At 39.9% G+C, this 16223-nt stretch overlaps 2 protein-coding genes across 5 annotated transcripts in view; both read left to right on the top strand.

Moving 5' to 3' along the window:
• Positions 1-9798, top strand: part of LOC103149215 (serine/threonine-protein kinase BRSK2-like) — a 32763-nt gene extending 22965 nt beyond the window's left edge. For all 4 annotated transcript variants that reach the window (XM_016679777.1, XM_007568261.2, XM_016679776.1 and 1 more), the window contains exons 15-20: positions 61-109; positions 868-991; positions 1089-1190; positions 1322-1430; positions 2828-2917; positions 3162-9798. In XM_016679777.1, coding sequence (XP_016535263.1) covers positions 61-109; positions 868-991; positions 1089-1190; positions 1322-1430; positions 2828-2917; positions 3162-3391 — 704 coding nt within the window. In that variant the 3' untranslated portion in view covers positions 3392-9798. The remainder of the gene's footprint in view (positions 1-60; positions 110-867; positions 992-1088; positions 1191-1321; positions 1431-2827; positions 2918-3161) is intronic.
• Positions 9799-12194: 2396 nt separating this feature from the next.
• The window catches only part of cpt1a2b (carnitine palmitoyltransferase 1A2b), a 33058-nt gene continuing 29029 nt past the window's right edge, over positions 12195-16223 (top strand). The window contains exon 1 of the mRNA XM_007568263.2: positions 12195-12306. The gene's annotated coding sequence lies outside the window, so the exon portion shown is untranslated. The remainder of the gene's footprint in view (positions 12307-16223) is intronic.

Genomic DNA, 16223 nt, shown 5'->3' with positions numbered 1-16223 from the left:
AATCACTGGGCTTTTCTTCCCCCATCTTTCATCCCATCTCTCTGCCTGTGTTTCTTTTAGTCCCGACATCAGAGGACATGTCCAGTCTGACTCCAGAGTCCAGTCCAGAGTAAGTACACGTGTAATTTTTATTTATTTTAATGTGTTGGGTAGCCTGGTGAAAACCAGCTCCTTGTACTGCGCTTTGTTCCATTCTAATGGTCTTGGCTCACAGCTATTGAAAAAAGATTACTTCTTGGAGACGTGGGCTCTGTTGAAGTTTTACATTTTATCCAATCACTAACGTTTAATGCACCAGCTCGATGCTATAAAGTTTACCTGAAATTGCCTGTGCTGTAAACAACCATCCTCCACTGCAAGGAGAGAAGTGCCGAGCCCAACGAGGCAGCTGTTCATGTTAATACAGTATTTGGATATGTGACCAATGTGAACTGAACGACCTTGTTCACTTCCTCCGTTGACATTGCTAAAACTGCAGGCAGAATACAATTCCAAAACAGCGCAGAAAATCAAAATTGTTCTCAACTTCTCCTTTTGTCCACTGATCAGCCCAGTTTAAAAATCTACTGGGGGAATCCAAGTAAATGGGAGAAATCCTAGAAGGAGCACTGAAGGGAGATGAGAATTTTATCGGAAGGCAGTTGACAGATATTTTTCATCTCCATTTCAAAAATATTGTGAAATTATACAGTGCAAAACATGGATTCCTAAAAAAAAAAGACAAAAAGAACAAGAAGTCACTGGGCCTCCCAAAAAATTGAAGCCCTGGGTGACTGCCCATTTAAGCCCTTTCTGAAGTCTGACACACAGTAAAAGTCATTTTAAATTGGTTCAAAATTATTGTATTTTTTGTTTTGTTGTTTCTAGGCTGGCTAAGCGGTCGTGGTTTGGTAACTTCATCAGTCTGGAGAAGGAGGAGCAGATCTTTGTCCTGATCAGAGACAAGCCGCTCAGCTCCATCAAGGCGGACATCGTCCACGCCTTCCTCTCAGTGAGTGCCATCAGCCTTCAACCAGCTTCGCACATCGTTTTCGTCTTCTTTGTCTTTTCAGTCTTAAGAGACTCCATCTCCTCCATTGTCTCCACAGATCCCCTCCCTCAGCCACAGTGTGGTGTCTCAGAATAGTTTCCGGGCGGAATACAAGTCCTCGGGTGGCCCATCTGTCTTCCAGAAACCTGTCAAATTCCAGGTCATATTTCCTTTTTTTGCCTTGACATCTTTTTTTATCCAGCCAACATCAACAGAAAATAGGTCAAACAGGGTTTCAAAAGGTTTGAAAAGTTGAGTTTAAAGTCCAGGTTTTTGCTTTCGTTTTTGCAGGTGGACATCGCTTTCTCTGAGGGAGAGAGAGAACGAGAGAGGGAACAAGCGGAGAGGGAAGGACGAAGAGAGATGGGCATCTACAGCGTCACCTTCACTTTATTAGCAGGTGAGTGACCTTGCAAAATAATTAATACCCCTAAACTTAAAGGTTTTACATATTTTACAGTATTTCAATGTGATTTTATATGGCAGACCATGTCAAATCTATCAAAAAAAGGCAGTTTGTCAAAAATGATAATTGGCTGTAAATGTTCTTTTTTCTGTTTTTTTTTTTGTTTGTTTGAAAAAGGTTTGATGAACAAAGTATGCATGCCTTCTTTGTTTTGGTGCCCCTTGCCCTTATTATTAATGTGAAAAGTTAGAGATAGTGAATACTTTTATGTGGCGCTCCACAGACATAGATGGCATTTTCTCCTTTTGGATTGTATTTTTCACAGAGCTGGATGACAGAAAAGGCTTTTTTTATTTATCATGAAAGAGGATCACCCCTCCCTGTTATCTTCTGTAAACAGGCAGAGCTTATCAGACCGTCCATATTCCAAGCTGGTGATGCAATGGCCGCTGCTAATACCCCAGATTTTATGGATCTGTTGACTCTTGCAGCCACTTACACTAGAATTTAGTGTTTCTGTTGTGCTTTAAAATATGCACACCATATTTACTTTCATCACACCAGTAAGGAAGAAATGGCAACAAACTGGAGTAAACAGTAAAGATCACAAATATTATGCCATTCTGGATCTTGGTGTATTAAAACTGTAGCAGGAGGTTTCTTGAGAATGCCCCGTTCAATGCTCTGTCTGGGATTTCTCCCATTGAGCTGGATTCCTGCTGTAGAATTTCGGTGAACAGAAGAAGTTGTGAACAATGATGTTGATTTTCTGCTCTGTTTTAGAATTGTAGTCTGCCTGTAGTTTTAGCAATGGCAGCAGAGGAAGTGAAGGAAGCCATTCAGTCTTTGTTGGTCACGCTTCCAAGCTTGGAACAGTTAAAAGTCTAATGTTTAAGTTTACAGTGCAAGTAATTTCCAGTAAAGGCTCCTACATATTAGAGTGTACTGTAAGTACTTTGTAAAGCTAGTTTTTACCTGCCTTTTGAAGTGCCTAAATCAGACTTTCTTTTGGTTTTACAGCTGGTCTCCTTGTAAATCGATCAAGGTTTTTTGTAGAACATATTTCAGCACCAAGGCAGTTCAAAGTGCTTCACATCATGAAAACATAAAAGTATGCATTTTGTGAAGTGCCTTTGTTAAAATTATCATTACACATCCAATATGTTGATCAATGTTCCATTTATTATGGTCCAAAAGCAGCTCTAAACAGGTGGGGTTTTAGTTTTGATTTAAAGGAACTCAGTGTTTTAGCTGCTTTGCAGTTTTCTGGAAGTTTGTTCCAGATTTGAGGTAAAGCCTCTGACATCACATTGTGAGTAAGGACCGTAAAATGTGGAGGTGTTGGGGAAAACTGCCTCATAACCGACTCTTGATTCTTCTTTCCCCTTTAGGTCCCAGTCGCAGATTTAAAAGAGTAGTAGAAACTATTCAAGCTCAGCTTCTCAGCACTCACGATCAGCCATCTGTTCAGGCTCTGGCAGGTGAGTTCCAAACATTCACATACAAAGCCTCGTAAAAGTATTCATACGCCCTGAACCTTTTATAGCATTTGGTCATGTTGAGTACTGTCAATAGGAGCAACTCTTCCATAAAGGCAAGATATTTAGAGTGAAGGGGATTGAATACAAATGAACTTCAAACATTTAAGAACACTCTACAAGCCACCTGTTTATAAAGCGATTAGAGTAACAGCTCCTCTCTGGAACTGTGTTCTTTGCCTCTCAGATGAGAAGAACGGTCAGCTCTCCCGTCCGCCCAGCGCTCCTTCCCATCAGAACTCCCGGAATTTCGAAAGCGGATCGGATCGAGTGGAGAGGGAGCCCACGGTGGACGGGGTGAGCGGCGGCGGCAGCAGCAGCAGCAACAGTGGCGGGACGGCCTTACAACGGAGAGAGTCGGGGAGAGACAAGACCAGACTCCTTTCATCGTCCAACGGGACGCAGTCTCACCCGTGAAAAGAATGTTGCAAACGAGAAGAGGGTTGACCGCCTGGCTTCCCTCTCTTCCTCCACTCAGTCCTCCCTGCTTTCTTTCTTTAGCCTTTTCCTTACTCCCTTCCAGGCCTCTGACCTTTAATCCCATTTAAAGGAACGGAAGGCGAGAAGGACTTTAGTCAAAGATCATCTAGAGATCCAGAGAATTCTCCCAAAGTGTCTGTCTGTAGTAGAAAGGCGTACAGAAGGGAATGGGAATGTAGAACAGAGAAAGCTCACAACCAGCGAAACGAGTTGTCCACCTCCCACAGCAGATCGACAAAGCACAGGACATTTCCAACAAACTATCACAATCAACAGTTGCTTCAGACTTTGCAGGAATCCTCCAGGTCATTTGGTCAGGTTGGTTCGCTGCGACACCGGCCAGCGACTGAGTGTATCGACGCATTCCCTTTCATCACTTCCTGCCCATCCAGATTTATCGTCTGCATCACTTCCTCTCCTCACCTTTCTAAGGGCGAACAAATGTGTTTTCTCCAAGCAGACCGAAAACATGAAGGAAAGCCGGCCGAGAATCAGATGAGCTTTGTGATCGTCTGAAGTGGTTTGTGTCCCTAAAAGCTCAGCAACGGCTAAGCTAACGGCACATTTTCACAATCAAACAGGATGAGAGCAGAGGAACAAATACCACCAGAGAACGAATCCGCGGTAACGTGTTCACCGTGCGTCGGAGTGGCACAACTTTTCCTCGAACATATGGAGCCCCCACCCCAACTCCACACAGTTATTTCTGATATACAACAATATGAAGCTATGATACCATAATGCCTTTACAAGAGAAGACAAATGTGGATAACGGTAAGAATTTAGCCACGTTTCAAGGAAAAACTAGTCAAGCTGCGAGGAAGGTCCCCTACTAGTCTAAAAGCATGCTGGATGAAAAGATTAAGAGGCCAAACATAGAAGGAGCTGCCCGTTCATTTAAATGCAGTGGACACAAATAAAACTAAGACACCATAAACCTTCTCTTTGGCTTATTTAGAAATGAAAAGCAGTTTTTATGTGAATGATTTTTAGAGTATTTCTTTTACGCCATGTGTAATCCATATGAATGGAAAAATGTTTTTTTTTTGTTTACTAGTTTCTCCTGATGCATTTGCTGTTTTAGAAATTTTAGTTTGTTCTTTTTTAAGTTGGTCTCTCTGAGCCTTAGAACAACATCTAATCTAAAACACATGCTGGCACTAATATGAGCTGGTTCCTCTTCAACCATACTCTGGTGCAGTACGCTAATTTTAAAATCCCTTTATCATCATACAGTAAGTACCAAGTGCATAATTACGGTAATAGACCTGTAAACTTTTAAACAATTCAACAAGCCGTCAAGTTATGCCTCATCATGGTTAGCATTAGCTTAGCATTACCACAGTTTCAGAAATGGCTTTCATGAACACAAACCACAATCTTTTCCTTCCTATTAGAGATTCTCTTCTCTGAATCTGACCAAACAAAGAAAGTCGTACTTCTGACTCATAATGACAGTGATATATTTCAGTTATCTCAGTAGCTGTATGCTGCTTGTATCCTGTTTACACCAAATTCACTTTCCTTTTGCCTAGATGCTTGTTGGTCCCTCTTGTTTCTACATAATTTACTTCTTCTTATATTTAATATTGTTAATGGCAGAACAATAAAGCATAAAACTTTGTTCCAAATAACAGCAGTATATTTGAGAAAGCAAGGAAAATCTGATTGTAACTTCTATTTCTGTACATGCAAAAGAACTGCGAATACTGCCCATTCCATGCCAAACTGGGAGAAAAATGTATGATGTTTGTTTACACAACAAGGTGAGAAAAAAGGGGGATTAAAAAAAATAACTGAAGTAAAATGCTTGAAGATTCAGTTTTCCTGTGAAGAATTTTGTGAATATTTACATGTACAAGCATTGATTCTGAAAATTGCCTCACATCTGTGTTGAATTACATCAGCTGACATCTGGCAACTATTAACAGTTATGTCAGCTTGTTAATAGGTTGGAGTACATTCCACAGTTCCTCTGTATTTCTTGATTTTGCCTCAGAAAAAGTAGGCTTGATGTCATCAAATAAGTTTACTATTGCCAGGTCCAAGGACTGGACTTTACTTTCTGTAAAGATAAGAATAGATTTTCTCCCACACCTTCCAGGTTGTTAGTTTCCATATAAAAACAACCACACAGAGTATCAATTCCTAAATTTCTTTATATGTTTTCCTGCTTTAGTTAATCTTCTGACATCAGGAGTCTTAAATCTCAGCCCTACCGCCAATCCACTAGAGCAGATTTTCTCATTAGTGTCAAAATTTTAAAAAAAATGCTGAAATGATATCTATAGAATCAATGCAATAGTGGTAAGGACATTGCAACATCAGTCAAATACCAATATTACTCAGTCTCACTCTATAATGTCCACTCTGGTGAAAATTTACTCCACAGACATGCATAAAACAGAAAGGAAACTTTAGGGTTGGCCTTTCTGATTAGATAAATATTTGACCAACTTGGGTCCAAATGTATCCCAGAGGTCAGTTGGCTCATAACTATATGCAAAAAGTAATAATTACAAAGGAAACGTACCCCATCGTGATACAGCAGAACAATGTAAATACCACATCCTTGATCCCAATGCACCTTCACCAGTCCAAACAAAGCACAAGGAAAGCCACACAAGATGTGACAAGGTTTGGTACTTCACAAAAAACTGCTTTGTTTCCTCATATCTAGACTCAAATAAAATGACTTTTTTTTCAATATTACAATGCTAAGAAAAGACTGAAAAGCATCTTTAGTGTTGTAAGGACAGAATGTTTGCTAACCAAGCCTCATGTTTTGTAAATTTGGACATGACATATGTCCACTTTGTTTACAAAAATATCTGACGGACCTGAAATTACTATTTATAAGATGTCTGTGGATGTCCTGTCTTTGGAGGGCTAAAGCAGCTAATTTACTGGCTTTTGCTACAGTGCATTGTCATTGAATTGATGGTTACATTATGTGAAACTCGTCTGCCATTTTTCGGTTTTTAACACAACTTTAACCAAAGGTCCGATATGATCAATGTTCTTCACGTATTTGCGTAGACTAGAATAACTAGCCTCCAACAACGAAGGAAAAGACAATTCTGGGCTAGCTTAAACGGCTATAACCCACATTAGCCGAAGCTAAAACTTCGACAATTATTTATTTAATAAATAAATAATTGTCCATTACTGGCTTCTTGAGTCAGTAAGCAATGATTCAAAGAGGCTCTTTTTACAGTTAGAAATTTCAACACAGTTGTTTGAAACCATTCCTACTCTCAAAGTCTAAATGTTTTACGTCTCACTGAAAAAGAATGAAGGTCGGGAATGTACTGTTTACAAGAAAGCTGAGGTGAAAGATCCAACATACTCAGGTGTGTCTGTCGTCATAGAAACTATACTCATGCTGCCTGGGTAGGAAAAATGAAGCCAAACTGAAGAATGAAATGTCCCTGGTATTTTTCTTTTTTTTTTATTGTTTCCTTCCTTTTATTGCACCGGTCTCTGTATGTATAGATGTTTTTCATTGATGTATTTAACACAAGCATAAATGAGCGTGGAACTAATTATTTGAATGTCAAAAAAAAGTTCTTAAAATTACTGCACCACATTTTTATCCATGTATTTATTGAAGTTTGTATTTTTTTTTTTTTTTATTTGCTATGTATTGTTTGAAAGTAGTTTTTTTTTCCGTGCAGGGATTTTAAGAGTAAACCAATATCTGTCACTGAAGAATAACTTACTTTGACACTGAGATATTTTATGCCAAAATATGCTTTAAGCGCCGATGTACATTTTTGTATCTTCTGTTAAGTTTGGAATTTATTTATTGTCATCTGTGTGTGTCACTATAGATGTTCACCTTTTACGAAGCTAAACCAAAAGTTCATCTACACTCTTACATTTTAGGAGGAACTTTAGTGATAGGTAGATAATTATCCGAGACTTCATTCTAGTTTGCTGTGTTTGATTTTTATCACCGCCTCAGACAAAACGAAGATAATAGGTTATTAGAATGTTGTATGACTACTTTAAAGAATTTCTCTGTCTTTCCGCATAGGGGAATAAAACACATACATTGTTTTAGGACATTTTAGACATTTTGTTCACTGTGGAACAAGCCCCAACGTAGATTATTCATTAGATCCTACAGCTCTTATGACATAAACAATAACATATTCACAGCTATGCATGATGTCCACAGAAGAAGCCATTTATTTTATTTTAGCTGGTCTTGTTTCCAAGGTTAAAAGAAATGTCGATCCAGTACAACAGCTTGGTAACAGCTCTGACGTAGGTCATACAGCTCTCACAACAGAAAGAAAAGCATTTTCACGACTATGCAGGAGGTCCACAGATACAGACGTTTATTCTCTTTCATAAGGTTTTGGCTCCAGTTAAAAAATATCGGTTCTGTAGAACAGCTGTTTGGCACCGCCCACACAAAGATGTTTTTGGGTGTGTCTGCTAAAGTTTTTGGTACTTTAGGAAGTGCCTCCACACGAATTTACAACAGCTTTTTATGGCCCTTGAAGATATATTTTTTGAAAAAGGAGTAGTAAATTTCTGCCAAAAAAACTCAGAAATTTAAAGATAATCTCAAAAATGTCCTAGAATATACAAGGAAATTTCTGAACTTGAAAAGCTGAAAAATTTCTAGAAAAAAACTTGGAAATTTCTGAATTTCAAAAGTCACAAATATGCATGAAAAAATTAAACTGATTTTCTCCTCATTTTTTTTCCCTATCTACAATACGCCCATACGAATTCGGCATTTGGGAGACCAGAAACGATGCAGCTGAAACCGGGTTCTGGGGTTGTTGAATTTCAAAACGCTGGTTTCATGACTCTGTGTGGCCATGCGAGCCACATGGAATTAACTATGAAGTCATAACTCCAGCTCTCTCTACCCCGCATGCGCCTCATTCTCACAAATGACAAGCATGCCACATTCTGTTGTTTGTGCCGTAAGCTGGCAGTGTTACAATGCCACCAATTGGCCCGGCATACCTACTACATTATCTTCTGTTGTGTCGACTTACTTTAATTTTACATTTTTTTTAAAAGTAAAAAAAGAAAAAATACACGTGTATAGGACCTCAAATTTCTGGTAAATTCATTTTCACAAATATCTGGCTGTGCTCTGCGTTTAGAGCTAATTGACATGTCGGCATGCTATCATTGCTAAACATAACTGGTTTTTTTATTAATTTCAAAGCTGGCATGGTAAGGCCAGAGTTGTCACGTTCATGTGTTCATGTACTTTTTGCTTAGTCATCAAAATCTCTTAAATTTAAACCCATTCTCTCCTGACTTTTGGCAACCTTGTTCTTCAACAGAGCTGGTTTCAACAGCTTCAAACCTAAAGGCAACCTAAACCTTTTCAGTATGTCTGCTACGATGGATGCACCACAGACTCAGGTGAAGCTGTTTAGTTTTAGAACAGCTTTGGGGAGGGACTGTAAGTTCTTGCAGTAAGCCGGCGCTCGGTAGCGATGTTAGATATATGGTGGGCGTGCATTTTAGTCTTCTGGTGAGTGCATGCACATTTGACACTTGTGGTGACCCTGGAGCACAAGCCCCGTGTCCAAAGGGCAGAGGTCAAACAGGTCTCAAGTTACAGATTTCCATACCTATTTTAAAACACCAACTTAGAATGTAATTCAGAAGAAAGAACAAACCCAACTGAAGCTAAAGAAGTTAGCTAATTAAGTAAGTTACAGAACTTACTTACCTTATATCTTGTACATCTTCCCATTCCGTCTCTTTGTATTTCAATCCCCACTTTCCTCCTAAATGCACATAACACATCCTCTTATATAATCACCCTTCTTGTATACATTTTCTACACTATATACTTTGATGCAGATGCTGTATACGTTTGTATACACTGTGTGCCTGTCTCTATCTCCATTGTATGCCATTCATAGCTATGTAGCATTCACTATGTTTTATTGTCTCTGTAGTCACCATACAGCTCTTATTCTCATCATTATTACTCATTCTTCTTCTTCTGCAGTCATAACAACAATACAACTACAATATCTGCAGCCCTTACGTCCTTAAACCCTCTTTCCAACGTCAAATTCCCTCCACCCTCGCTTCTGTTTCACAACCTTCACTTCCCCACACCGATTCACGCAGTAGACAAAAAAAAAAGACTTTTTCACTCTAAAAGAATTCATGAACAAAGAAGGAGTAGGTGTGACCGGGGGTCGAAAGAGGAGCTAACACGATTAATGATGATGATGACGACAAAGAGAAATGTCTGTAGTACAATTACTCAAAAGGAAAAGTGCACTATTATGACTATGATTATTATTGCCTGTGAGAAATGCTGTTCAATAAACAACAATGGAAATGTATGTTGGAGTTTGGGTTTGATTTGTTGAATAATCGCTACAGTTTAACTTTCCCGTGGGGTCTGTTTGATCCCGCGAGCTTTTTACCCTGTGCACGGTTCCGTGTGTACTTTTAGGAGATTTTTGGGCTTCTTTGGTTTTGGTAACTGGCAGTCTGATGTCTGTCATCTGAGCTCACGCTAAGAACATGGGAGGTTTAAGAGGGTTACTAGTGGCCAACCTGGTGAAGCAATCTGATCCTATGTGAAAAGTAATTGCCCCCAAACCTTCCAACTGGCTTTGCCATCTTTGGTCTTGACAAACCATCTGGCATCCAAATAGACTACCAATGGTCACTACCAGATTCAGGCACGGACTTTGACAAGGCCAGTCCGAACTTTGTTGTCTTACCTCGTAACCAGAATGTTGTTGAGTTTAATTGAAATGATTGCCAACTGATTGTATCCATTACATCAAATGGTCCAGGTCCAGAAGAAGCCCCAGACCACCATCCTACCACCACCACTTCTGACTGTTTGTACAATGTCTTGTTTCTGAAAAGATGTTTAGTCTTTAATTTTGGCCTTGGATCACTCCCACTGAAACAACTTTTACATAATTTTGTCAGTATTTTGTCTTAAATACTGATCTTAGCTGGTCCTAGTCATCCGCAGTCATGTAGATTGGGTTGCTTTATGATGTCTTCGTTAAGTCATCGATGCACTTTTGGAGAATTCTGGTAAGGCTGATCCATTCCAGGAAGGTTCACCACTGTGATATCTCATATTTATTGCAGACTGATGAATTGTTCACTTTGTTTCTCATCTGCTCTTAAATTAATTTGGATAGAGGAATGTTGTGGTGCTCTCTTAAATCTTTTATCTTACTTTATTTTGTCAGACAGGTTCTATTTAAATGAAGTCAATTTAATATTGAGATTGAGCTAATGGTTTTTCAATAGGGGTAAATGTATTTTCAGTTAAGAGAGAGAAACCAGTTAAAATATCTTGCTGAATTTTGGACTGTGGACAGCAGAGTAACTGCAAAGAACCAGGCTCCAGGATTCGGACCTACGATCGTCTTGTTATAAAACAACAATGCTAACAACTGTACCACCATGCAGTCAGTTATATTTGATAAATTAAAAGTAATTTAATGGTCTGCAAAACTTGGAGTTAATGTCAAAATAATTGCTCGGTCTGGCAGATTTAGGTTTCAATTAATCTTTGAATTTTACCAACATCTGAATTCAAGTATTACCACTTTGTAGCCAGTCCCAACTAAAGTGACAAATAATCTGTTTAGGGAGGTAAAGATTAAAATCTTGAGAAGGACATGTTAGTAGGAAAACAAAATTATCTTTTTAGGGGGAGGTGAATACTGTTGAGTTATGTCATAGCTGTGGCTGACGCAGAATATTATGTGTGTTTGACCCAGAACTTGCGCATTATCTGACCTGGAACATTGTGTGTGATTAACCCAGTAGTTAAGCCAGTTGTTATGTCAATAATCTGTCTAAAATAACAGATAGGCCTCATGCATCAACTTAGTATTTGATTAAAAAAATAAACCTGAGGTGGAGACAAAGACTTTGACCTCTTCAACCAAGATGAATCGTCAGAATACCAATGAAAACATTCAAAAAGAAGGTTAGAAATGATTAGATGGTTTTGACTGCAGTGATACATATATAGGTTTTTGCAACAACTGTTGTTGGGAAAGGCAAAATAATGTTTGACGTGCATTTTATTTAGAGTGAAAAAATGGTACATCTTTCTAAACTGATACTCTTTGAGAGAGATTCTGGTCATGTTTTCTTTTAGAAACAAAGTTTATGACTAAATTAAAATAATGTTAAACCTAAATCTGCTGGCTGTATTTAGTCTCAACTAAATACATGCTTCATCACAGCAGAGGACTCGCATACAATCCCTTCTTAGACTGTATTTACAGTACAACTAAAAGAATTAGGATTCATTTACTTATTTCAGAAAACAAACCCAAAATTGTGTCTCTGAGGATACTTCTCAGAAACCTGGCATTTCTGTTTAAAACTTTAAAAATAAACTCTTTCTTTTGTTATTATTATGTAAAATTAGTTACATAGGTGGAAAAAAAAGTTTATATACAATGCCACGTTTTGTGAGATTATAAAACCCCCTGATAAATTAATTCCAACAGAAATGTGAAGACTTTTTATGGCAACTGTATGTACTACAGAGTAAACTTGCAACAAATATCTCCAGTCATTTTGTAATGGCAGTGACATAATAATAATAATAATAATAATAATAACTGCCGTTTTTAACTTATAATTTACCACCTGGGCTTTCTCTGTACGTTATGAATCAAAAATGGGTGTGATGCTCCCAAAAAAGGAAGCAAATGACGTAGTGCTGCTTTTCAGCCATTGGCTATGGACGCTTCTAAAGGGGTGCTCACGTGTAACGGGCTCGTGAAGGGAGGGGCGCCAGCAGACGTTTTCTACATCTGTTTCCATCGTTCAAGATCCTTTGAAAAAAGACGGAGCAGGTAATTTTATCTTTATTTTGTCTTCTCTCGTCGAAACCACTCGTGGTTTTTTACCTATTTGTGTATTTACAGGCCTTTTTCCTTTTCGTTTTTGTCAGTTGTGCGTCGCTCCGCGAGCGATTGGTGTTGGGTGGTTCTGTGAGTGTAGTGTAGCACTTTTACGATGTTATTACTAGATTGTATTACCGCGACAGACAGAGGTTCTGACTTTGCTATCGGAGAGCAAGATACTCCCTGCATTGTTTTTGTTTTAATTACATGGAAGCTCGCCTGTGTCCTTGTGGGAGATGTTGGTATGTCTGTCCACCCACAAATGATGTCAGTTGACAATGGAGATATCTGTCTTCTGGTGAAAGACTCAAAGTACGCGCGTGGCTTCGAAAAATAAACGGTCTCTTTGTATCGCTGTTGCTCCTGAAGGGAAGTATTGAAGGTATGCAAGTGCCGTTTGAGGCAATTTGTTGGCCGTTTCGTCAAGTCTAAATGTAAAGACAAATGACTTCTATATTTAAGAGGAAGGGGAAGGGGGCTTAACTACAAACGCGCACAATAACTTTAGAGCATGGCAACGAGTGACAGAATGACAGAGTGAATTATTTAAGTGCCTTTTGGATACTAAAAGCCACTTTACGCTTTTTCATGGCACAGCTTAAATATATCCTCTATTAATTTGTTAGCATTACAAAGTAGCGACGCTCACAAGCACGTGAGTTCCCTCCCATCACTCTTGTATGGAAGGCGCTGAGCTAGCCGTACCCTCTTTTTTGCTCGAGCCTGTTAAACTGGTTTGGCGTCATAGCTTTAACAATAACTCTCATGGCTGACTGATTTGGAGCCTAGGGGTATAATGTTTAGCTAAGTTACTCTAGAATGTGTCGGTGCAATTAGTTACTTTTTTTCCATTTTCATTCTGCTGCTCAAATAATTTATGTAGATTAGTGTATTTTTCCAGAACAATTACATTTTCTTTTAAACACAATGAAAATAAAAAAGGGGGAGAGGGGAGAGCACACTGAACAAACAAAATTGAACTGTTACATATCATGACTTTCTAAACTACAAACTTTGGGTTTTTAAGTGTGTTTCCCAACCCTGGTCCTCTAGTCACACTACCCTGCATGTTTTAGGTCTTTCCTTGCTTCAGCACAGGCTATTTCAATTAGCAGGTTTTTGCTGAACTGCAATCAGCTGAACCAGGTGCATTAAAGCAGGGAAATTACTATAACATGCAGGGCAGTGTGCCTTTAGGACCAGTGTTGGGAAACACTGTGGTAGACAAACCTAAAATGGAAGCAAAATTATATGACGTTCACAAACAAATTCACAAATGAATATCTGAAATGAGTATTAGGCTTTGTTTACTCCAATCTCAGAAATTAAATCTAGTCTAAAAAAAATCGCCTTCAAAAGTCACCTAGTATTAGTACTGGTAAATAGACTCTGCCTCTGAGTCGTTTCCACACTGCTGTGTGAATTCCTCCTAGATTTGTTAGAAAGCAAAGTGGACGAACTGTCAGGAATGAGAGTGTTTGGTGTCGACAGGAACCACGAGGCCTTCTTCGTCTTGTCATAGTTAGACTTTTACTTTTCATCACAGTTAAGATATACAGGTCAGATCTCACCGTACAAACTCACACAGAGCATAGAGGATACTCAGACGAGACTGCCGCAACAAACCTGTGGTGCGTCAAACCTAAATAGCTAACCAAACAGGTGAATCAAATTACTAATTAGTGGACAAAGGAAAAACCGGTAATACTTAAAAGTAGACACTAGAAATCTCGAAATCAACTCAAACTAAACGGAGAACACAGAAAAATCCACACAAAAAACCCAACATATGACAGAACCCCCCTGTAAGGGCGGATTCCAGACGCCCAAACACTAAGGCACCCCCAGTCTTAGTGTTTGGGCAAAGTCAAAACCCCGAAGGGAGCGTAAGGGAAAACACAAAAACAACCCACAACGGGCGTGAGAATGGCAACAGAAAAAAACACCCCCAGACGGACTTCCACCAAATAAGCCCCCAACAGTCTGCAGGGCAGAAAACCGAACTGGTGGAACCACAGAAAAAAAAATTCCCCACAGTCTATGGGCCCGAACCTCTCCGGAGGACGACCCGAACGTAACCAAAACTTCCCATGCCCCTCAGGTGGCCGCCTCATTGTCAATATGTTCCCCGGAGGACGAACCACATGTCGCAGCATCCACAGCAAAGTTCCAAGCGCTCGAACTGGAGAACGCCTCCCTCCACCAATCCAGCGGCGGAAACGTCCACGTAACCTTACTGATGAACCCTGGCGGCGAATAACCCCTCGTAACACCTCATGCCGGCGACGTCCCGAGCCCCTCCCTCAGGCTCCAGCTACTGAATCGGAAAACACCGGCACTGGAACCGAAGCCGAGGCTGGACCTCTCAGCACAGGAGATGAATCGAAGAAAAAGGACCCCCGCAGCACAGTTGGTGAAGGTGTAGACCCTCCCAGCTCCGGAAACAGGTCGGAGGCCGACACCTCCAACACTGGTGGTAGTCCAGGAATCGGATCGGAGGCTGGAACCTCCGGCACAGGAGACGGATCGGAGGCTGGAACCTCCGGCACAGGAGTCGGATCGGAGGCTGGAAAGACCGCCAACAAAACTCCCAGAGGAACCCCACCAGATGTTCCACAGTGGCTTCACAGCCTCGACTCTGGAGCATTGTCTCCCCATCGTGACCAGAGGCGATGTCGGGAGCGGGTTTCTCCTCCCTGCGGGAGTCTTTCGCTGAGTCCAGGGGCGAGGGCGCTGGTGAACTCCTCTCCCGGGGTCCTGGGAGATAGTCATCACGATCCCCATAAAAAAAGTTCAAGAGCTCGTCCTCATCCACCCGGGGGGGAGAAACGGCCCAGGAGTCACCGCCCCCCTATCTGTGGTTCCTGTCGTCAGTGTGGCGGCAGTCTTCTGTCAGGAATGAGGGTGTTTGGTGTCGACAGGAACCACGAGGCCTTCTTCGTCTTGTCATAGTTAGACTTTTACTTTTCATCACAGTTAAGATATACAGGTCAGATCTCACCGTACAAACTCACACAGAGCGTAGAGGATACTCAGACCAGGAAACCCAGACGAGACTGCCGCAACAAACCTGCGGCGCGTCAAACCTAAATAGCTAACCAAACAGGTGAATCAAATTACTAATTAGTGGACAAAGGAAAAACCGGTAATACTCAAAAGTAGACACTAGAAATCTCGAAATCAACTCAAACTAAACGGAGAACACAGAAAAATCCACACAAAAAACCCAACCCAACATATGACACGAACAGGATTAAGAAGACTTGACAAAGCAAAGCACAACTACGAAAGCAAACATAGTCAACTAACTCAAGGAGACCAATAATCAAAAAACTTAAAGCGTCTTAGCAGAAATGACTAAAAAATGTTTAATTTCTGCCATATGACATGTAGGAGACACAGGTATGGTCTGATAAATGCAAAATACAACCATTTGTTCTAAGCTTGTCAGATTTTTATTTTGAAAATTGTAGTTTGCAACATGATAGAAGTTGACAAATTTCAATGAGTGGGGATACTTTTGCAATATTTCATGTTCAATTTCTTTTGGAAAAACCTTGTATTAGACAGTGCATAAAAACCGGGGACAGATATGTTGTTTTGGCTCCATAATTGGTGCACACTAGGGCTGTGTAATTTTATCAGTTATACAATATTTATCGATATTTTCCCCTCAGAAAATATACATTTTTTGTTCACGAGTATCGATACATTAAATCCTACTTTGAGTTTAATGTCTAATCCATGTGAATTAAATGACAGCTATCACACATGACATTTTCTACCCCCTTGCACATGTACATTAAAATTTACATGTAATGAAACAACTAGTTACAATTACTTAAATAATGAAATGAAATAGATAA

Source organism: Poecilia formosa, unplaced genomic scaffold, assembly GCF_000485575.1.
Source record: "Poecilia formosa unplaced genomic scaffold, Poecilia_formosa-5.1.2 Scaffold220, whole genome shotgun sequence".
Lineage (NCBI taxonomy): Eukaryota > Metazoa > Chordata > Actinopteri > Cyprinodontiformes > Poeciliidae > Poecilia > Poecilia formosa.
Note: the sequence above shows the minus strand (reverse complement) of the source record. Positions and strands in the feature narration are given on the sequence as shown.